The 17620-nt window shown below is 36.4% G+C and overlaps 2 protein-coding genes across 3 annotated transcripts in view; one reads left to right on the top strand and one right to left on the bottom strand.

Moving 5' to 3' along the window:
- LOC129005977 (threonylcarbamoyladenosine tRNA methylthiotransferase-like) overlaps positions 1-1620 on the top strand; it is a 53831-nt gene extending 52211 nt beyond the window's left edge. Inside the window, exon 10 of one of the 2 annotated variants that reach the window (XM_054435057.1) lies at positions 1246-1620. In XM_054435057.1, the coding sequence (XP_054291032.1) occupies positions 1246-1464 (219 nt within the window). In that variant the 3' untranslated portion in view covers positions 1465-1620. Of the gene's footprint in view, positions 1-879; positions 966-1245 lie in introns of those variants that run through there. The other variant, XM_054435058.1, reaches the window with a different exon arrangement.
- Positions 1621-13777: 12157 nt separating this feature from the next.
- On the bottom strand, positions 13778-14836 carry LOC129005964 (uncharacterized protein K02A2.6-like). The gene has a single exon (XM_054435041.1). It carries the CDS (start codon positions 14834-14836, stop codon positions 13778-13780), a length of 1059 nt encoding a protein of 352 aa, XP_054291016.1.
- Positions 14837-17620: the final 2784 nt, after the last annotated feature.

A 17620-nucleotide genomic window follows, 5' to 3' on the forward strand; every position in this document is an offset into this window, starting at 1 on the left:
ACGGGCACCAAGTAAGACTGTAACGGTCATGATTGATGACTCACAAATTGAACAAGTCAATTCTTTTAAATTTCTGGGCGTCACCATTGACCGTGGGCTCACTTGGAGTAACCACCTTGACAACGTCTGCACGAGGATATCTTCAGGCTGTTTTGCCTTAAGAGTCCTCTCAAAATTTTGTCCAGAAAATGTCTTGCTAATGGCCTACTTTGGCCTTATTTACCCCCATCTTTCTTATGGAATTGCAATTTGGGGTGGATGTGCAGAAGCGGACTTCCACAGGTTGTTCCGTCTTCAAAAGAGAGCACTCAGAATAGTGGCTAAACTACAGGTGAGAGAGTCTTGTAGGGCCGTCTTCAGGGAGCTAGGCCTGCTTACTCTTGCCTCTCTGTATATCTTGGAAGCTGCCACGTTTTCCAAATTTAAATGCAGCCTAACACAAGGCCAGGACATTCACTCGTATTCAACTAGAGGCAGAGAACAATATAGGTTGGCCCAAAACAGGTCCCGTGCAGCCTCAAGCTTGCCCTCTCAGACGGGGGTGAGGTTTTTGAATAGTCTTCCTGAACAAATAAGGAAAGAAAGGAACGAAAAACGGTTCAAACGGATTTTAAAAAGATATCTGATTAATAAAGAATATTACACTGTGGGTGAGTTTTTTGATACAAATGAGTAGATGGTGTTCGGCTGCTCTGAGGTTCTAAACAATCAAATGACAAGTTCTGTGTAATTTTTTAATCATTCGTATTATTAATTGTTTTATGCTGTTGTATTTATTTGTTTTGCTGTTGCTTGTTATGCCTGTATTAAATGTTGACGGATGCCATGCAATTGTATATTTGTTTCACGGCAATAAAGATATTATTATTATTATTATAGGATGAAAGTTATATCTTGAAGTTGAGTATCAATAGGCATTTTAAGGATCTGTACGGACATTGTAAGTAACATAAAGAGAAGGAGAATGAGATGATCTGGGGTTGCGAAATAATGAATCCCAATTGAAGAAAACAACCAAATGTAATTCTGAAGGAAGACGTCCTTGTTGGAGACCAATACAGACAAGAGATGGTCGGACCAGTCAAGGTCAGACACAGAGAACAGGTATTGTTGATGCTGCTCAATATCACCTTTTATATAGTAAGTAAGAGTAAGTAAGTAATAGTTATTTCGTTATTTAAGACCTATTCCAAGTTTTAATCCACCTCCTAACAAAACGATGATTTAACACTCATTGTTTTCCAGGTATTAGTGGAGAACAAGCCCGATCTGATGGGAAGAGCAATAGATGTGGACATAGTCGAGACTAAGAAACATTGCATGATAGGAAGAATTGTTACTGATTCATCAGTCTCATGTAAAGCATCTTCTCAGCTGTGCACTTTCTTGCCCTCTTCTATATATTCAATTGTTTTTATTGCTCTGCTGGCCAGACTGTTCTGGTCATTATTTGTAAATATATAAAACTTGTACATTTTGTAAAATTTGATTTCAATTTACATGAATTATTCTTTCCCTTTTTGCCCTCAAAGAATCGGTTCAGTTTGTTTGGTAAAAAATGTGATGCCTGTTTTGATTAAACCTAGATATTTCTTACAATAAAACTGTTGATTTTGAAAAGTGTATCTTTAATTTTACTTAATTAACATATGGCTTTTTGTGAAGGGAAATCTTTAAATCTTAGATAGGCCTACTGAAACAATTTTTCCCATCAGGTTTTAAACACTCTCCCCTTAGGACCGAAGAAGATTTTCACAGGTATTATGTGTGAATTTGAGAGATACATTACACTTGGGGCAGGCCACACTAGGGTGTACACGTTCATTGTCCGAGATGATGTGAGTGCAGTACTCGTGTATTCTCTATTGGAGCTTCATCAGCAGAATCTTAAACCTAGTAGCAGGGCATTGTGGCTATGGGAGTGAACATACTCCCTTTACAATAGAAGCTAAATTTTGCATACCTATAAATAATGTTGTAATTTTATAATCTACATAATAGTTGTCAAATTTATTTTATTTTATGTCAAATCTGTTTACTTTTCTGCGGTAATTGTTTTTTGTACTTTTCAGCCTGGTAAGTAAAAGTCTTTGTTTATTTGACTAATATTAATTGTATGCTGTAATTTGAGGGACTGTATAATATTCTAATATTTTAACTAATTTGTACTGTATTTATTTATTTTGATTTTCTTGGTTGATTTTAATCTTTACTTATTTCGACTAATAATTGGTTTTCGTTTTTATATTGATTTTGGTTGTGCATTGATTTATATGTTATACAATCTACATATATTATAATATGCAAGCAATTTTCTTTTACGGAGTCATAACTTGATAATGACTGGACAGGTTTGATTTTAATGTTTGATGTCTGAAATTAAAGGAATTTTCATGTAGATGTGCAAATACGTCTCGGAATGTTAAGAAAGGGCATGAAGTTTAGTTAAAAACTAAATTTTAGAAACGGTGGCGCTGATGCTAACTGTTGACATTGTAACAAACTCAAATTCACTTAGTTTACAACTAAACATATGGACATGGTTTGAAATAGTTCTTTAGGTTAACCACAGACTGCAGGGCTTCCTGCTTTACTTCCAGAGCAAAGCCGGAATTTTAATTTTATTTTAATATACGTTTACTAAGCCTGGTTCATAAAAATAAAGCATTTCCTAGCAAGACTTGAAAACAAATTGTTTGTAATAGTAGAATTGATTTACAGCAGAATTAAATTGAATAAATCATAAATCTGCTGTAATTGGCATTCATCACAATGTTGTGCTGACTATAATCCTTAATATCGTTATAATTTTCTTTATCACCAGGTCATGATCATCATCAGGTCTCAACAGTGGCGTAGATACAGGGGGGGGGGGATCAGGGGGATATATCCCCCCCTTCAACCTATAATGGGTAAAAAAGTTGTAATAACATTTAAAAAATAATGTTTTAACGTATGCAATGAAATAGTGAATCTTTTTAGTTTTACTTCTATTGTATTAACCTTGGTTTTCGTAAGTATACTTTCAATATCAATAAATCGTAAATAAACTGCAATTCCAGTGAAAGAAGAATGGTTTTTGCGCGCGAAACAGAGTACAGACACAAGTCACGGAAGGTCATCAGCCTATCCGCCCCTCCCCCTTCCGTCACCACTTCACCTTTTACACCTACCTGAAATTAATTCTTTTAACGTGAGCAATTAATATAGTTTATCAAATTTCATGCCTATTGTACTAAGCTTGTTTGTTTGTACGTATACTTTCATTATCGATGAATAAATGGAAACAGATGAACTACATGCCGGTAGCCGGTAGCAGTGGTGGGGTGGGATATTTGCGCGCCAAACAGACGTGAGTCACCGGACGTTCTTGTTCAACCGCCCATCGACACCCTCCTCTCCTCCTCCAACCCGGCACCCACACTACGCTTGATCTGTCGTCTGGTGTTAATTATTGTGCCAGTGTGTTTTTATGATTTTCGTATTCCGTGGTGTCTCATGAGGGTTCCGAGTGTCTGTGAAGTAAACTGATCGGGTTTTTTGCCCCGAAAAGAAAAATTTGAAGGCGTTAGCTGGTGTGGCAATGGGACAACGAAGTTAAGTGATTTTTATTACTCGCCTTTGAAATACAATTTTTTAAATAGGCCAAGTCACATTATAGTATATTACGTTACTAGTTCTGAAAATAAGTGTTTACCGGACGAGTGTGGTTGTTCCCGTGCGAGACAAAGTCAAGTACGGGATTACCATACAAGTCCAGTACACACATTTTGGACGAGTTATGTACAATAGTTTACGCCATACTACTAAATCTTTATGAATCTTTATATATGACCACCAACTAAAAGACCAAAAATCACTAGTCATAATCTCTTAGAGAGGTTATGTTTTTGTTTAAAAACACTCACTGCCACGCAAATACAGTATAATAAGCTGATTGGTGACCGATAAAACTCATTACAGTACAGTAGTACGCATTGAAACCCCATTTGATTAAGTTGGCGGCAAACAGCGCTGTTTTCTGGGGGACTGGGACGGGTGGCGTCGTTCGGTAATCCAGCTACTAGGAGGTCACCAATTGTGGATATTTATAGGCATGCACTGTGGACGCGATACTCCCTAGTGTGGATTAACGTCCGCACGAGTGAGTACTACGACTATCCGCAGTACTATCATGATAATTAGACCAATTCTTAAATACCAAAGGCAAAAATGTGGTTCGGATTCCACTATAAAACTGTAGGTCCCTTGGTTGCCATTAGCTGTTTGGGCTATTAATTAACAGCTGTGTCTAAGGAATATGTCGACCTTAGTCACTAACAAGGCTACAACATCGTGCCACTCATCCTACACTCATCTCCATTCATACTTGGCTTAAAATACCTTCTTTGTATGGTCGCCATTTCACTAAAAAGTATTAAAGTATTAAATCCTTGCGTGGGAAGTTCATCAAAATAGTGTAGTGTGGCGTAAACATATTAATCAAAATATTCAGTGTTAAAGGATAGAGAAACATAACGTTAAAATTATATCATATAACGAAAAGCCTAGCCTAAGTACTTAAAAATAAATGTAATAAAAAGTTATTTTTCTCAAATTTTCAGGGGGAGGTATTCCAGATCCCCCCCCTCCCTGTATCCCCCCCATGACAAGAGTCTATCTACGCCACTGGGTCTCAAAAATATCATCGTCTTCTGTGATCACGGTAAAATCCCCAACATATCCCGCAGTATCAGAAACGTCATCATAATTATCTCCCGCGATAGCAGCAAAAGCCTGAATATCTCTTATCGTTCACAAAATCATTATCATCAGCGGCATGATATCTTGATCGCGATTGACATTATCGTCGTCTCCCGCAAAATCTTAGTGATCGTAGTGATGCGGCAAAATCTTGAACTTCTCCCGCAAATCGTAGACATTATCGTCGTCTCCCACGGTCAGGAAAACGTCATCATAGTCTTCCGCGATCGTGACAAAATCATAAATCTATTGACCACGCGTATTTTGCAGACACATTTTACAAACCTGATCGTAAAAAGCTCGTCTCGAACTCGATTTTCCAACTTTGTCCTTGAGCTTGCAGGCTCGGCTCGGCTCAGCACAAAAATCAAGCCGCTCGCACACCCCTAAATCTTTTCCTTAACTTAATAAGTTTTTTCTACCATGGATTCACTGCCTATCTTCTACATGTTCTCCGTTATATGCTTGAAGAACCAATGTTGAGTCAGTTTACCAACTCTGACCGCACATTGTGGTGCATTTCATTAGATATTGCACTGTGCTTTCAAGTGCACCTCTCTGCAACTTAATATTTTCAAACATGCTAACAACAATGGAACAGCTGATGAACCAAAAATAACTTAAAAACACAAGCTTTAAATCTAGCCATACTTGACTTTTCAACGACCCTTGGTAATTAAGCCGTAGATTTGATTTATCCTTTTGTGGACATTCTGTATTTATTATTATACATATCCATGTGTAGGTTGTCATCCCTAATTTCTGGTTTACTCCCTTTCTACTTTCATTCCCAACACCACCACCTAGGATGATTATTAAATCTAAGCATGGTGTAACTTTCCCACCAGCTCATCTAGAAGAGTATAAAATTGGTCTTTATCCTCATGCTCATCCTCCGAGTCTAATGTAGGTGTGTAAATACTGACTAGTGATTTATAAAATATATAGTGTATACAATATAGGTTAATTATAGTGTATACAATATAATTATCTAGTGTATTAACAATTTTACTCAACCCAATATTGCTCATCCTTTCATATATTGCTTAAAAATGTATCAAAACGTCTGCCACTTTCTTGTTTGGGACAAAACCATAGTACTGTAATAATATCATCTTATTGACTATAATAAATTAGACTTTTGATTGTATTTATTCTTCCTGAAAAAGGAAAGTGCAACCACAGCCATGTTAGCAGATGCACTTATTTGATTTAGTTCATCTGCTAACATGTCACTATGATAACAGCTACATCTGGAGCAAGTGACTCACTTGCTCAAGATGTAGCTGTTATCATGGTTTTGGACGATTAAATGCTGGGCACACACTAAATTTTTTTTGACCAATCATGGTTTATAGGTCTGTGTTTGACGTAACTAGAATAGAACCCATCACCTGTTTGCCCCACATACTGTCTTGGCATTTAATTGTGTATACTCTTGTCCTTAGATTTTATCTCTTGTTCTGTTTGTGACAGGTTGTTTCGAGGACGGTTTGTAATTTTGGATGTTAATTCTATTATCTGCCTATGAAGCTCTTTGGATAGGGAATTCTGTAGCGTGCGGGAATATTCAACAAAAACATACTTCTTACGCTTGTCCTTTAGTTTGACCTCTCTATTATGGTGTTTGGTAATAAGTTTGTCTACAAGCCCGCTATTGCAGCCATTATATGTGGCTATATGCTTGATTATATTGTATTATCTATATATTAATTTGAAACTGTTTTTCTTTGTGACAGCTATTTTGAGAGAACGGCTGGGCGTAGAAACTCGGTAGAGGTGTCTAAAGAAAGGTCCTGGTCTGTAGATGAGCCATCAAAAGAGAAACATGGAGAATTCCCTCGGGGCTCTGCCCCAGTGGCCTTTAAATTCCCATCCCATGTTATTCTTATGGAGGAAAACGAGGTTTTTGTCACAGCTAATTTGAGAGAACGGCTGGGTGTAGAAACTTGGCAGGGGTGTCTAAAGAAAGGTATTGGTCTGTAGGTGAGCCCTCAAAAGAGAAACAATGTAAATTTCCTTGGGGCTCTGCCCCAGAGGCCTTTAAAGTTCACTCTGTAATTTTGTTTACATTTCAACCATATGGATAATTTTACACTACTTTTAATGAACCAGCTGTTAATATTAAAATTGTATTCAAAGGTTTACTGAAACTGTCAAAATTAAATGTTTACATTATTATTTATGATTTTAAATGGATTCTCCACTGCATGGCAATTTTTTTATAGTTTCATCAAAATGATGAATTTATGATACGTTTGAAATGTTTTGTTCAAAAATCTATGCTTTATTGCACTTAGAAAATTTTAAATTATGAAATAAGTGTGACAATTTCAAAGGAACATATAACTATTCCTTATCGGGTTAGCTTATACATATTGTAAGGTTGGCACTTGCCTTTTTTCCTACTTTCAATCACCATTTATTTTTAAATTCAAGAAGGAACACCTGAGATTCATTTATTGGTATAACAGTTTTTGATAATCGGGTTGAAAATTGTGTCATAGATGAGTACGTTGAGGATGAGAGCTGTGTTCAAGTTTTGGAATAGACTAACTACGGAGTCTATGGTTTTGGTAAAGTAGGTGAACTAATGTCAATTCAGGTATTTAAAAAAATGTGTACACAGTTTTTACTTTGATGTACACATGTAGCTAGGTTGAACAACGCATCTAAACCTCACTACATACAAAACATTCGGAAACACAACAGTGTCATCACATCTCATCGCATTTGCATAATTTGTTACCAATGCTGGACTAGGTTATGGAATTGGTTCCGCAAATGTTCAAGATTTGTGATAAAATTTCCTACAATTATGGTTCATTCCAATCCACGAAATACATGCACAGCTTTATGTGATCTAATAAATGGTTTTAAGTTACCTTTGTCAGTAGCTCAAATGGTCGTTAAAATTCTACAACCAGGTTTCGATGCTGAGTTGCACCATGATCACGTAAGTCAGCAGGATAACTTCTTGCTCACATGTCGGTCAAGTTGACGTCGTTAAAAGGTTTATAAAAACAATACATTACGTAAAAAACACATACATTTAAACACGAACAAGTACAAAACATATTACGAACGAGATCAATCTATCGAACGGGCCCGTCACGGTTATCGGCGGCAGGAGGACTGGAGACGGCACCGTGTGCGGTGATGTGACCTTGAAGTTACTGATAACCGAGATAGTGGACTCGTCCTTTGGGCTTCCTCCCCCGTAGATGAACTCGTCCGGTGGGTTTGGGATTCCAATATTTTGTTAAATATAAGGTGCGAACTATTGGACTATTGGAACTATTGGAATCCCAAACCCACCGGACGAGTTCATCTACGGGGGAGGAAGCCCAAAGGACGAGCCCACTATCTCGGTTATCAGTAACTTCAAGGTCACATCACCGCACACGGTGCCGTCTCCAGTCCTCCTGCCGCCGATAACCGTGACGGGCCCGTTCGATAGATTGATCTCGTTCGTAATATGTTTTGTACTTGTTCGTGTTTAAATGTATGTGTTTTTTACGTAATGTATTGTTTTTATAAACCTTTTAACGACGTCAACTTGACCGACATGTGAGCAAGAAGTTATCCTGCTGACTTACGTGATCATGGTGCAACTCAGCATCGAAACCTGGTTGTAGAATTTTAACGACCATTTGAGCTACTGACAAAGGTAACTTAAAACCATTTATTAAGTCTTATAGCTCAGGGGCAGAAAAAACAAAAATGTTTAAATTTATGTGATCTATATGGCCAAGGCAAAACTACCCCATAAGTTAATGAATTATCAAGTAAGAACAGGATGATTACATACATGGGTCGATGTGGCAAGAGAAGGATTTAAAATTGCTGAGATCGAAGTAAGAATGTTACTGCTTTCTGGAGAATCAGATATTTTTATCAAAAAAAAGATGAAGATTTACTTATAAATCGGATACAATCTGAATGATTTTCCTAAAGCAGATGGAATTAGTGGTTAGTAATAAATATTGACGCTTTCCGTAACATGATAGACTAATTATATGAACTCATTCTCCCATATAGTGAAAGTGGCTTTGGTATGGAACAAACTCATGAACAAACAATTATAAGACTCCTAAAAAATCTTTTGGGCAACCTAAAGCCGATAAAAAGAAAGGTAGGAAATATTGTGTTAAACGAATTCATCAATCACGTTTTTTAGGGAACACAATCGTCATACTTATTATTGCTTATCCTCCCTTCATATAACTAAGATTTTAATGACTTCACTCTATCCAACGCAGTTAGCTGAATTTACATAAAACCTCAAGATTAACCGTCGATTTCGACGGGGTTCCACTAGTATGTTGTAATTTGTGAGGGACCGTGAAAAGCTTATGAGTTGAAAGCTGCTATTTTTGTGAGTGTGGATGATATGAGGTCGTATGAATGGTCTACAGACTGAAAAATTGGACGGTTTCCTGTAAATTGTATACTAAAATCTGTGTTCATTTTACTAATGGAAATATCTAAGAAATTTATTGTGTTGTCTTCTTCAGCTTCTAAGGTAAACTTAAGTTTTTTAGCTATTATGTGGAGACAGTTTAATTAGGTATATCTAAATGCCTTTTTGCCTTTTAATTACCCTACTTAGTTTGGCCTTTTCATCTGTAATTTTCTTTCTTTGAAAATAGCTTTCAAATCAATTCATTCTCTTTGTAAGGTGTTTTTTGACCAACTATAGTTTGGTCAGTGTAAAGAATGGCTGCAACAGTGCTCTTACTTTTAGATAAACCTCTTCTACTTCAGCTCTTAATTTTCTCCTCTTGTTAAATTTAATCCTCAATCCTAAATGTCTTCATGCCGGAGTTGTAAATTTATGCCAAGTTTCCTCTCCTACAGCTCAGTGTCAGCAACATCATAGACCGGTCAACCTTTGTTCTTCAAAATGTGCAATCCCCTTTTAATTTAGAAATTCAGCACTCGTCTATGATGTTTCAGTACTTTATATAGCTCCATTTATTCCTTGTTGCTATTTTGTATGTTACAAGAAGTAATGATTCTAAACATTTGTAATTTATTTAACTGAAGGTTTCACTAATAATACGATTGAACAAATACATATTTGTAATACCCCCGCCACAGCAAACCTGCAGACTAAGCGAATTTCCATTTGCCTGATTGGAAACTAAAATGTCTACTTAAAAATATAACAATTATTTCCTATTTAGAATTAGTTTAGCAAGTACTTAGGTTTGCTGCATCAGGGAGGGTAAAGCTGGGCTGGGTTTTTTTTAAATGTTAATACTTAGTAAGAAATAAAAACATTTTCCAAATTTGATCAAAATATGTTCATAAACAAGCAAACTACAACAGTTTACTTGTTCTCCATAAAAATAACATGGGGATTTTAAATTTACATTTTTTTTATTTTCTCCGTACAGTAACCATTAGGTGCATAATAACACTTCAATATACTAAATTATTTGTTTTTTTTTAAGCTCTACAAAATGGTTTGGAAAGAAATTGCTAAATTTTATGTTTTTGGGTCGAAAATGGGAATCAAGATTATTTCTTCTAGCTGTCACTGATATGTTTACATTGAATGTTGTTTACAAATACCACAACCATTTCCAATTACGTTTTGAAAGCAAATCCAAACCAATTAAGATTAAAAACTTTTTTCCTTACATTGCGGATTTAATTGTACGCAAAGTGCAATAATTTGTAGGGTAAAGGTAAATGAAAATATAGATTCTTTGTGTATAAAATTGTTGAAGCTTGAATCAGTGTGTTGTATACGGCTGGGAAACTTTCATTTTTTAAATTAGCGTTTTCAGTCGAAACTCGGCACACGACCGACGCGCGTCATAGTAAAAATAAAAGTACCGGTAGGCCTACTAGTCCAGGAGCTGAGGGGGCTTGAGCATGCACGAAAGTAGTACGCAATGTTATTGCTGATTATTGTAATATGGACTGTGGTGATCAAAATTACGTATGTCGCTTATTTCAAAAGTGGTCAATATGGTGGGGGGGAGGGGGCAAACATGGCGATTTGCGCTATGCGTTTAAACGCTGATATTTCGGAAACGGTAAAAGATAGAACATCGGTTAAAACGTCGTTGTAATTCTAAAAATGTGGACTACAATAATGGTTATTGGGCCCGAGGTCGTATCTCTATAAATAAACAAGTTATTGTATAAAATATGTAAAAGTGGATTTTTCGTGTAGTTTTTTTTTACCGTAAGTAGAATTAATTTGTGAGTGTCGCAAAGAAGTAATATCAAATATCTTTGCTGATAGTTGTAATATGGACTGTGGTGATAAAAAATACGCATGTCGCCTACTTTTCAGGTGGTTGAGAACTTGGGGGGAGGGGGGCAAAGATGGCGGAACGCGCTATGCATTGAAACGACTGTAGCTCGATAACGGTACGAGATGGGACATCGGTTAAAACGTAGTTTTAATCCAAAAAATATGGCCAATAGGAAAGGTTATTGGGTAAAAAGTTGTATTTTAACTAATAAAAAAGTTATAACAATATCTAATAAGTTTAACAAAATCTACATTATACTACAGCTATTTTCTTCAAAAATCATATGGATTGTTGATGAATAATAGTTTTTTTTATCACAATTTTATTTACAATCTGTTCATTTTTTGAACATTCAGCAAATACAATAACAGTTATTTATAAAACGTTAGTTAGTCTCTGTCCATTGGCAGATCTAACTTAAAAATATTTCAATGAAAAAATAAATAAGTAAATAAACAGGGGAAAATTAAATTGTTCAAACAAAACGTGAGCTTAGGTCCAAGACATGAATCCTTTTCAGCATGTATATACTGATACTGTTGTCCAAAAGGTTTAGAGCCAGGTGATTGGGGTGATTTTCAAGCTTCTTTAGATATTTTGTACTAAATTTGGTTATTTACTTAATTACGTGGCTAAATATTAACCAGATGCATTTTCTTATAAGAAAAAAAAATATTACGAATACATATGGTTTAAAATGTAAAACACGGCCTCCAAACTACGTATAATAAATACTTGGGGTTTCGCCGCAATCAAATGCATAATACTACAGACTACCACTACAAATCCAATTTTAATTATAATGTAGGTTATTACGATATGATTATGTAACAGATTCTTATTAAATACAGTTATATTAAATAAAAAAAAACATAAATACAAAAGAACCTTATAATAAAAATACGGTAAATCTCTTCATTCTATCCATAACAATTACACTGGTTGTTCATGTTATTGTTGAATTGCAATAGGTACCTAACTTTTGTAAGTTGGTGAAATTTTACTTTAAAATTGCCTAATCCACTAGTCACTAAGAACAAACGTATATAAAAACCAGCCACACGCAATTTAAAAAAAAACGTAAGGAACTTAAAATAAAATATATTGACATTTAAAATATTTAAATAACTATTAAAAGTTATAAAAGTATGTTATTTGTATGAATAAAACAGTGTATAAAATAAATGTCAGTAGTCTTTCAACTGTACAAATACTTTCACAACCCCGATATCACTGAGTTGGAAGGCAATGATCTTTGGGGGGATTAACAGTTGTGCCGATATCAGCAGCACTGCGCAGCAATTATGACGCAACCTATCGGACGAACCCCAAAGCGTTTGGAGGCCTTTTTTTACATTTTAAACCATATGTATTCGTAATAATATATTGCTCAAACCCCTCAGCTCCTGGACTATACCGTGTATTTATTTTTTTTCTCATGTGTATAAGTGTACAGTTCGTGTATGTGTTTCAAAAACTCCAAGGCGCACCTAATGGGGAAGCTCAAAACCTTATATTAGGACTGATGATGGCTATTTAATTTCGCCGAAATGCATCTTCTGTAATAGGATACATTAGGATCGACCGGCGGACACAGGTAATTTAACCTTTTATTGATTGTCATACCGATCCGGAACAACATACAACATAAAATGAAGTTATGTATAATAGTTTGGCCAGTATATCTGAAAACATGCAACTGCTGTTCTTTATTCAACTGAATACTATAAGATCCCCGTGCGTAGAACGGGTACACAGCTAGTAAATAAATAAATATATGTATGAATTTGAACGGATGGTGTTTTTGGCCTCTAGAGACCTCAAAACGAAAAAGAAATCGTTCCCGCGTCCAGGTCTTACTATGAGTACCTACTACGGTAATAGCTTAGCTCATTCCCTATATGGGAAATTCGCTAAAACCAAAACACAAATAATAATAAATAATGATCCACTAGTATAACAGAAACAAACCCTTTTCTGACACGACCATAAAACTTAAGAAATTATAAAAGTTGGAAGGAGTCCCTACATTTCAAATATCGCTCAAAGCAATTTCACTTCTTTCTCTGCATATATCTTTCTCTGCATTGTTAGAATTTCAATAATCCTTACCAAACATTATCCTCAATTCCTAATTGTTTAGATAAATGTTTAATGATTCATTTAAATTAATCTAGGATAATAACTTGGACCAATAATAAAGGAAAGCTCAGATAACCAAATATTCCTAGTATTGTATATTTTTAGGGGAAAAATATTAACCCTAACAAATGCACATTTTACTCTCTTGCTATACTCACAGTTCATACAGAAGTGAAGTGAATCCTCTCCAGTTCTTGGTCTTCAGCCTTTGACCTTTGAGCTTTAGCATGTATTTCCTGTTTCTTTCTTAGTAAGCATTAAGCATTGAATATAACTTGCAGTGACTTCGTATTGATAATTATTATTTATGATTTAATATACAACACTCCTTTCCCCTTTAAAAAAAAACTTAAAACTCTTCTTGAAAATAAAATAAAATAACTCTTCTTTTATAAATGTTCGCAGCATCTTCATTTCAAAATAAAATTCATTGTTTGTCAAATGTAAAATAAAATTAACTTAATCTTGCTGCGAACTTGTTCTCTTGTCTACTAAAGATTAAGTTTCTGCGGGGCCATTATCATCCTTTTGGACCTCCGCAGGGGTTCTTGTTCGTGAGTTATACTTCCTTAAGGTAATGGAGATTTCCGAGGTGATGGAGATTTCTGAGGTGGTAATTATTTCCGAGGTGGTGGTGATCTCCTCGTGGGACTCTGTGATTGATCAACATGTATAGGAGGTTCGACCAGACTTTTGCTTGGTGATAGCACTGGTAAGGGTCGTGGAGGAGTGATTTCTGGTTCTTCTCTTCTCATAATGGGCAATTCACCTTCCAACTCTTTCAAATGATCGGCATGTACAAACCGTTTCTGTCCCCTTACGCTAACAATGTAAGTCACAGGACTGATACACTTGATAATAACTCCCGGCATCCATCTTGTTTCTTCGTTACGGATACTTTTGACCCAGACTTCCTGTCCTAGTGTGAACGACCTCCATTTTCCTCTATGTTGGTCACTGGATTCTTTTATTTTCTGTTTCTTGCTCTCCATGTTGCTTTTGAAATCTGGTTTTAGCAGAGTGAATCTGGTTCTAGGCTGAAAACCCAAAAATAGTTCTGAAGGTGTTCTACCAGTGATTGAGTGAGGTGTGTTACGGTAAGCGAACATGAAACAATCCAGTTTGTGCTGCAAAGTCCGATTTCGGCCCTTGAGGTTGTCTTGGAGTACTTGCTTTAAGAGAGATGTTTTAAAAGTACCCACCATAGACTCTGCTTGGCCGTTACTCGCCGGATGATATGGAGGGGAGAAAATGTGATTAATTCCATTGAATCTCAAAAAACTTTCAAATTCTTCTGACCTAAAAGGCGGTCCTCCGTCTGTGATGATGTTCTCCGGAACTCCGTATGCGGCAAAGCATGTACGTAATTTTTCAATAGTTTTTGAGGCGTTGGTACCATTCATTTGGTATACTTCGACCCATTTAGAGAAACTGTCCACTAGTATCAGAAAATAAACACCATCCTTCTGAGCGAAATCTAGGTGCACACGCTGCCATTTCTTTGAAGGCCACTGCCACGGCTGTAGAGGCAGCTTAGGGGCAGATTTACGGGTCATTTGACAAATCTCACAAGTTTTAACAACATTTTCAATTTGGTCATCAATTTTAGGCCACCACACAAAACTTCTGGCCAAAGCTTTCATTTTGCAAACACCAGGATGTTCTTCATGTAACATGTCTAAGAGGTGTTTTTGAAATTTAGTAGGAATGAGGACTCGATTTCCCCAAAGAATACAACCATTTTCAACTGAAAGTTCGTTCTTTCTCAGAAAGAAAGCTCTTAATGGCTCATCCTTATCTAAATGTGTAGGCCAGCCTTGAAGTGTCAAATCTAAGACTTTAGAAAACAACGGATCTCTTCGGGTTGCAAGACTTATTTCTTTTGCTGTGAGAGGTAGTTCTGGAAATGGAGCAAAAAAACTGAATAACTAAAATATCTTCAGAGTTTGGGTCGAGTTTCTTAGGAAGACGTGTAAGAGCGTCAGCTTCTACAATTTCAGAACCTTTACGATAGATGATGTGGTAGTCATACGCAGACAAAATTATTGCCCAACGTTGCATGCGGGCAGCTGCAAGAACTGGGATACCCTTTTTCTCTCCTAGGAGTGCTGTTAGAGGGGCATGATCCGTAATCAATGTGAATGATCGACCAAAAATATATTTGTGAAATTTCTTTACTCCGAATATGATAGCAAGGGCTTCTTTATCTAACTGAGCATAGTTCATTTCGGATTTTGTAAGACTTCGAGAAGCATACGCAACTGGTCGGACAGATCCGTCCGGCATAGTGTGAGACATAACACTGGCGATCCCATAAGGGCTTGCATCGCATGTCACTTGGATTTTCAACTTTGGATCATAAGGTACCAAAACATTACTTTGAGTTAAAAGCAGTTTACTCTCATTAAAAGCTTTTGAACATTCTGAATTCCATTGCCAGGGTTTGGCTTTATGAAGCAACTGATGCAACGGGTATAACACCGTGGATAGGTTAGGGAGAAAACGCCCATAAAAATTCAATAGGCCTAGATAGGCTCTTAGCTGGGTAACATCGGTAGGTTCGGGTGCATCCAAAATAGCTTTAACTAGTTTATCGGTAGGGTGTATTCCGAACTCATCAATCCTATGTCCAAGGAAATTCAAACTGGGTTTAAGGAACTCACTTTTCTGGTAGTTAGCCTTGATACCGAATTCTTTAAGTCGCACTAGAAGAGCTTCGGTTTTGTTTACTGCATCTTGCATGTTGTGGCCTACAATCAAAATATCATCCAGAAAACAGTATGTACTATTTAATCCTTTTATGATCCGGTCCATGACCGCTTGGAACTGAAAAGGTGCACTCGTAATCCCAAAGGGTAGTCTTTTGTACCTGAAAAGACCTTTGTGGGTGTTTACCGTTAAGAATGGTTGCGATTTTTCGCCTACACCTAACTGCAAATAGGCTGAAGTCAAATCAATTTTTGAAAATATTTTCCCACCTGAAAGTTTTGTGAAAATATCTTCTGATGTAGGGAGTGGATAATGCTCCGAATTTTTCAAGACTCGGTTTAAGGTTACTTTGAAATCCCCACACAGTCGCACTGATTTTCCGTCAGGTTTTAAAACACAAACCAAGGGTGTACTCCACTGGCTATCTTTGACTGGATAAATAACATCAGATTTAAAAAGATTATCAAGTTCTTTTTCGACTGATTCTCTTAAAGCATATGGAACAGGTCTAGCCTTACAAAAAATTGGAGTCGCCTCTTCATCTACAGCAATCTCCGTTGTGATACCTTTAATTAGACCCATTTGCCCTTCAAAAACATCCATAAATTTACTTTTCAAGTCATTTTCTACAGAAGCGGTAGAAGTAGAAACATTATGGCTAGACTTGCCTGCATTATTTCCAGATCCAACCTGTAATATCCTGTTCCAGTCCAACTTCAACTGATGTAGCCAATTACGTCCCAACAGTGCTGGCTGTCGATGATCGGTGATTCCTACAACCACTACAGGTAGATGGTAGTCCTTTCCTTCGTGCGAAACTGCGGCTTTGAACTCTCCCAAAACATCCAATGGGTGTCCAGTGTACGACTTCAGCTGCAACTCAGTAGGCCTTAAATTTATATGACTAAATTTATCATCATAAATATGTTTAGGTAAAACAGTCATAATAGCACCGGTGTCAATAACCATATCCAATGGTTTGTCTTCGACCATCAAGGTGGTTCGATAATTGTTATCAAAAGAAACTTCATTTATCAAAGAAACACACTGTAAATCATAGCAAGTATTTACATCTCCATCTGGACTATCAGTTACAAAATTTACTCTTGACCTATTACTAGTAGGTTTAGGCTTTCCATGTTTTTGCTTACAAACACTCGACAAATGGCCTATTTTACCACAAGAGTGACATCGTGCTCCTTTAAAGAAACACATATTACAATTATGACCAGTTTTGCCACACCTGTAGCATTTATAGTCTTTCTTATTTTCCATGAGGTTATTACCTTTGACATAACCTAGTTTTGGCTTTTGGAAATTGTTTTTACCCCCACTAGGCTTAGAACTGTGTCTGTACGATTTTACAAAATCTATTTCACCCACTTCTCCCTGTGAATGAAATCCTTTGACTTCCTTCCTTGCAGCCTCTAGCCTACAAGCAAGTTCAAAGAGTTGCGAAAAATTTGAATCGGTCTCTGTCATCAACCGTTGTTGAATATCCTCGTTTTTAATCCCACTAACAAAGCGGTCCCTCATGGCATCGTTTAAGAAATTACCAAAATCACAAGAAGCAGCTAAATGTTTAATCTCCACTGCGTACTGAGCTAACGTTTCCCCATCTTTTTGGAACCTTTTGTGAAATTTACACCTTTCAGAAATAATTGACTTTTCTGGTGTGAAATGACCCTTTAAAGCCTTAATTAAATTGTCATAAGTTTCATCAGCAAGCTTTTTGGGAAGCAATAAGTTTT

This window comes from Macrosteles quadrilineatus, unplaced genomic scaffold (assembly GCF_028750875.1).
Source record: "Macrosteles quadrilineatus isolate MER2022 unplaced genomic scaffold, UCM_ALF_1.0 Scaffold_48__1_contigs__length_938360, whole genome shotgun sequence".
Lineage (NCBI taxonomy): Eukaryota > Metazoa > Arthropoda > Insecta > Hemiptera > Cicadellidae > Macrosteles > Macrosteles quadrilineatus.

Coding starts and splice junctions, on each gene's coding strand:
- LOC129005964 (XM_054435041.1), bottom strand. CDS start 14,836: ATGTTACATGAAGAACATCCTGGTGTTTGCAAAATGAAAGCTTTGGCC.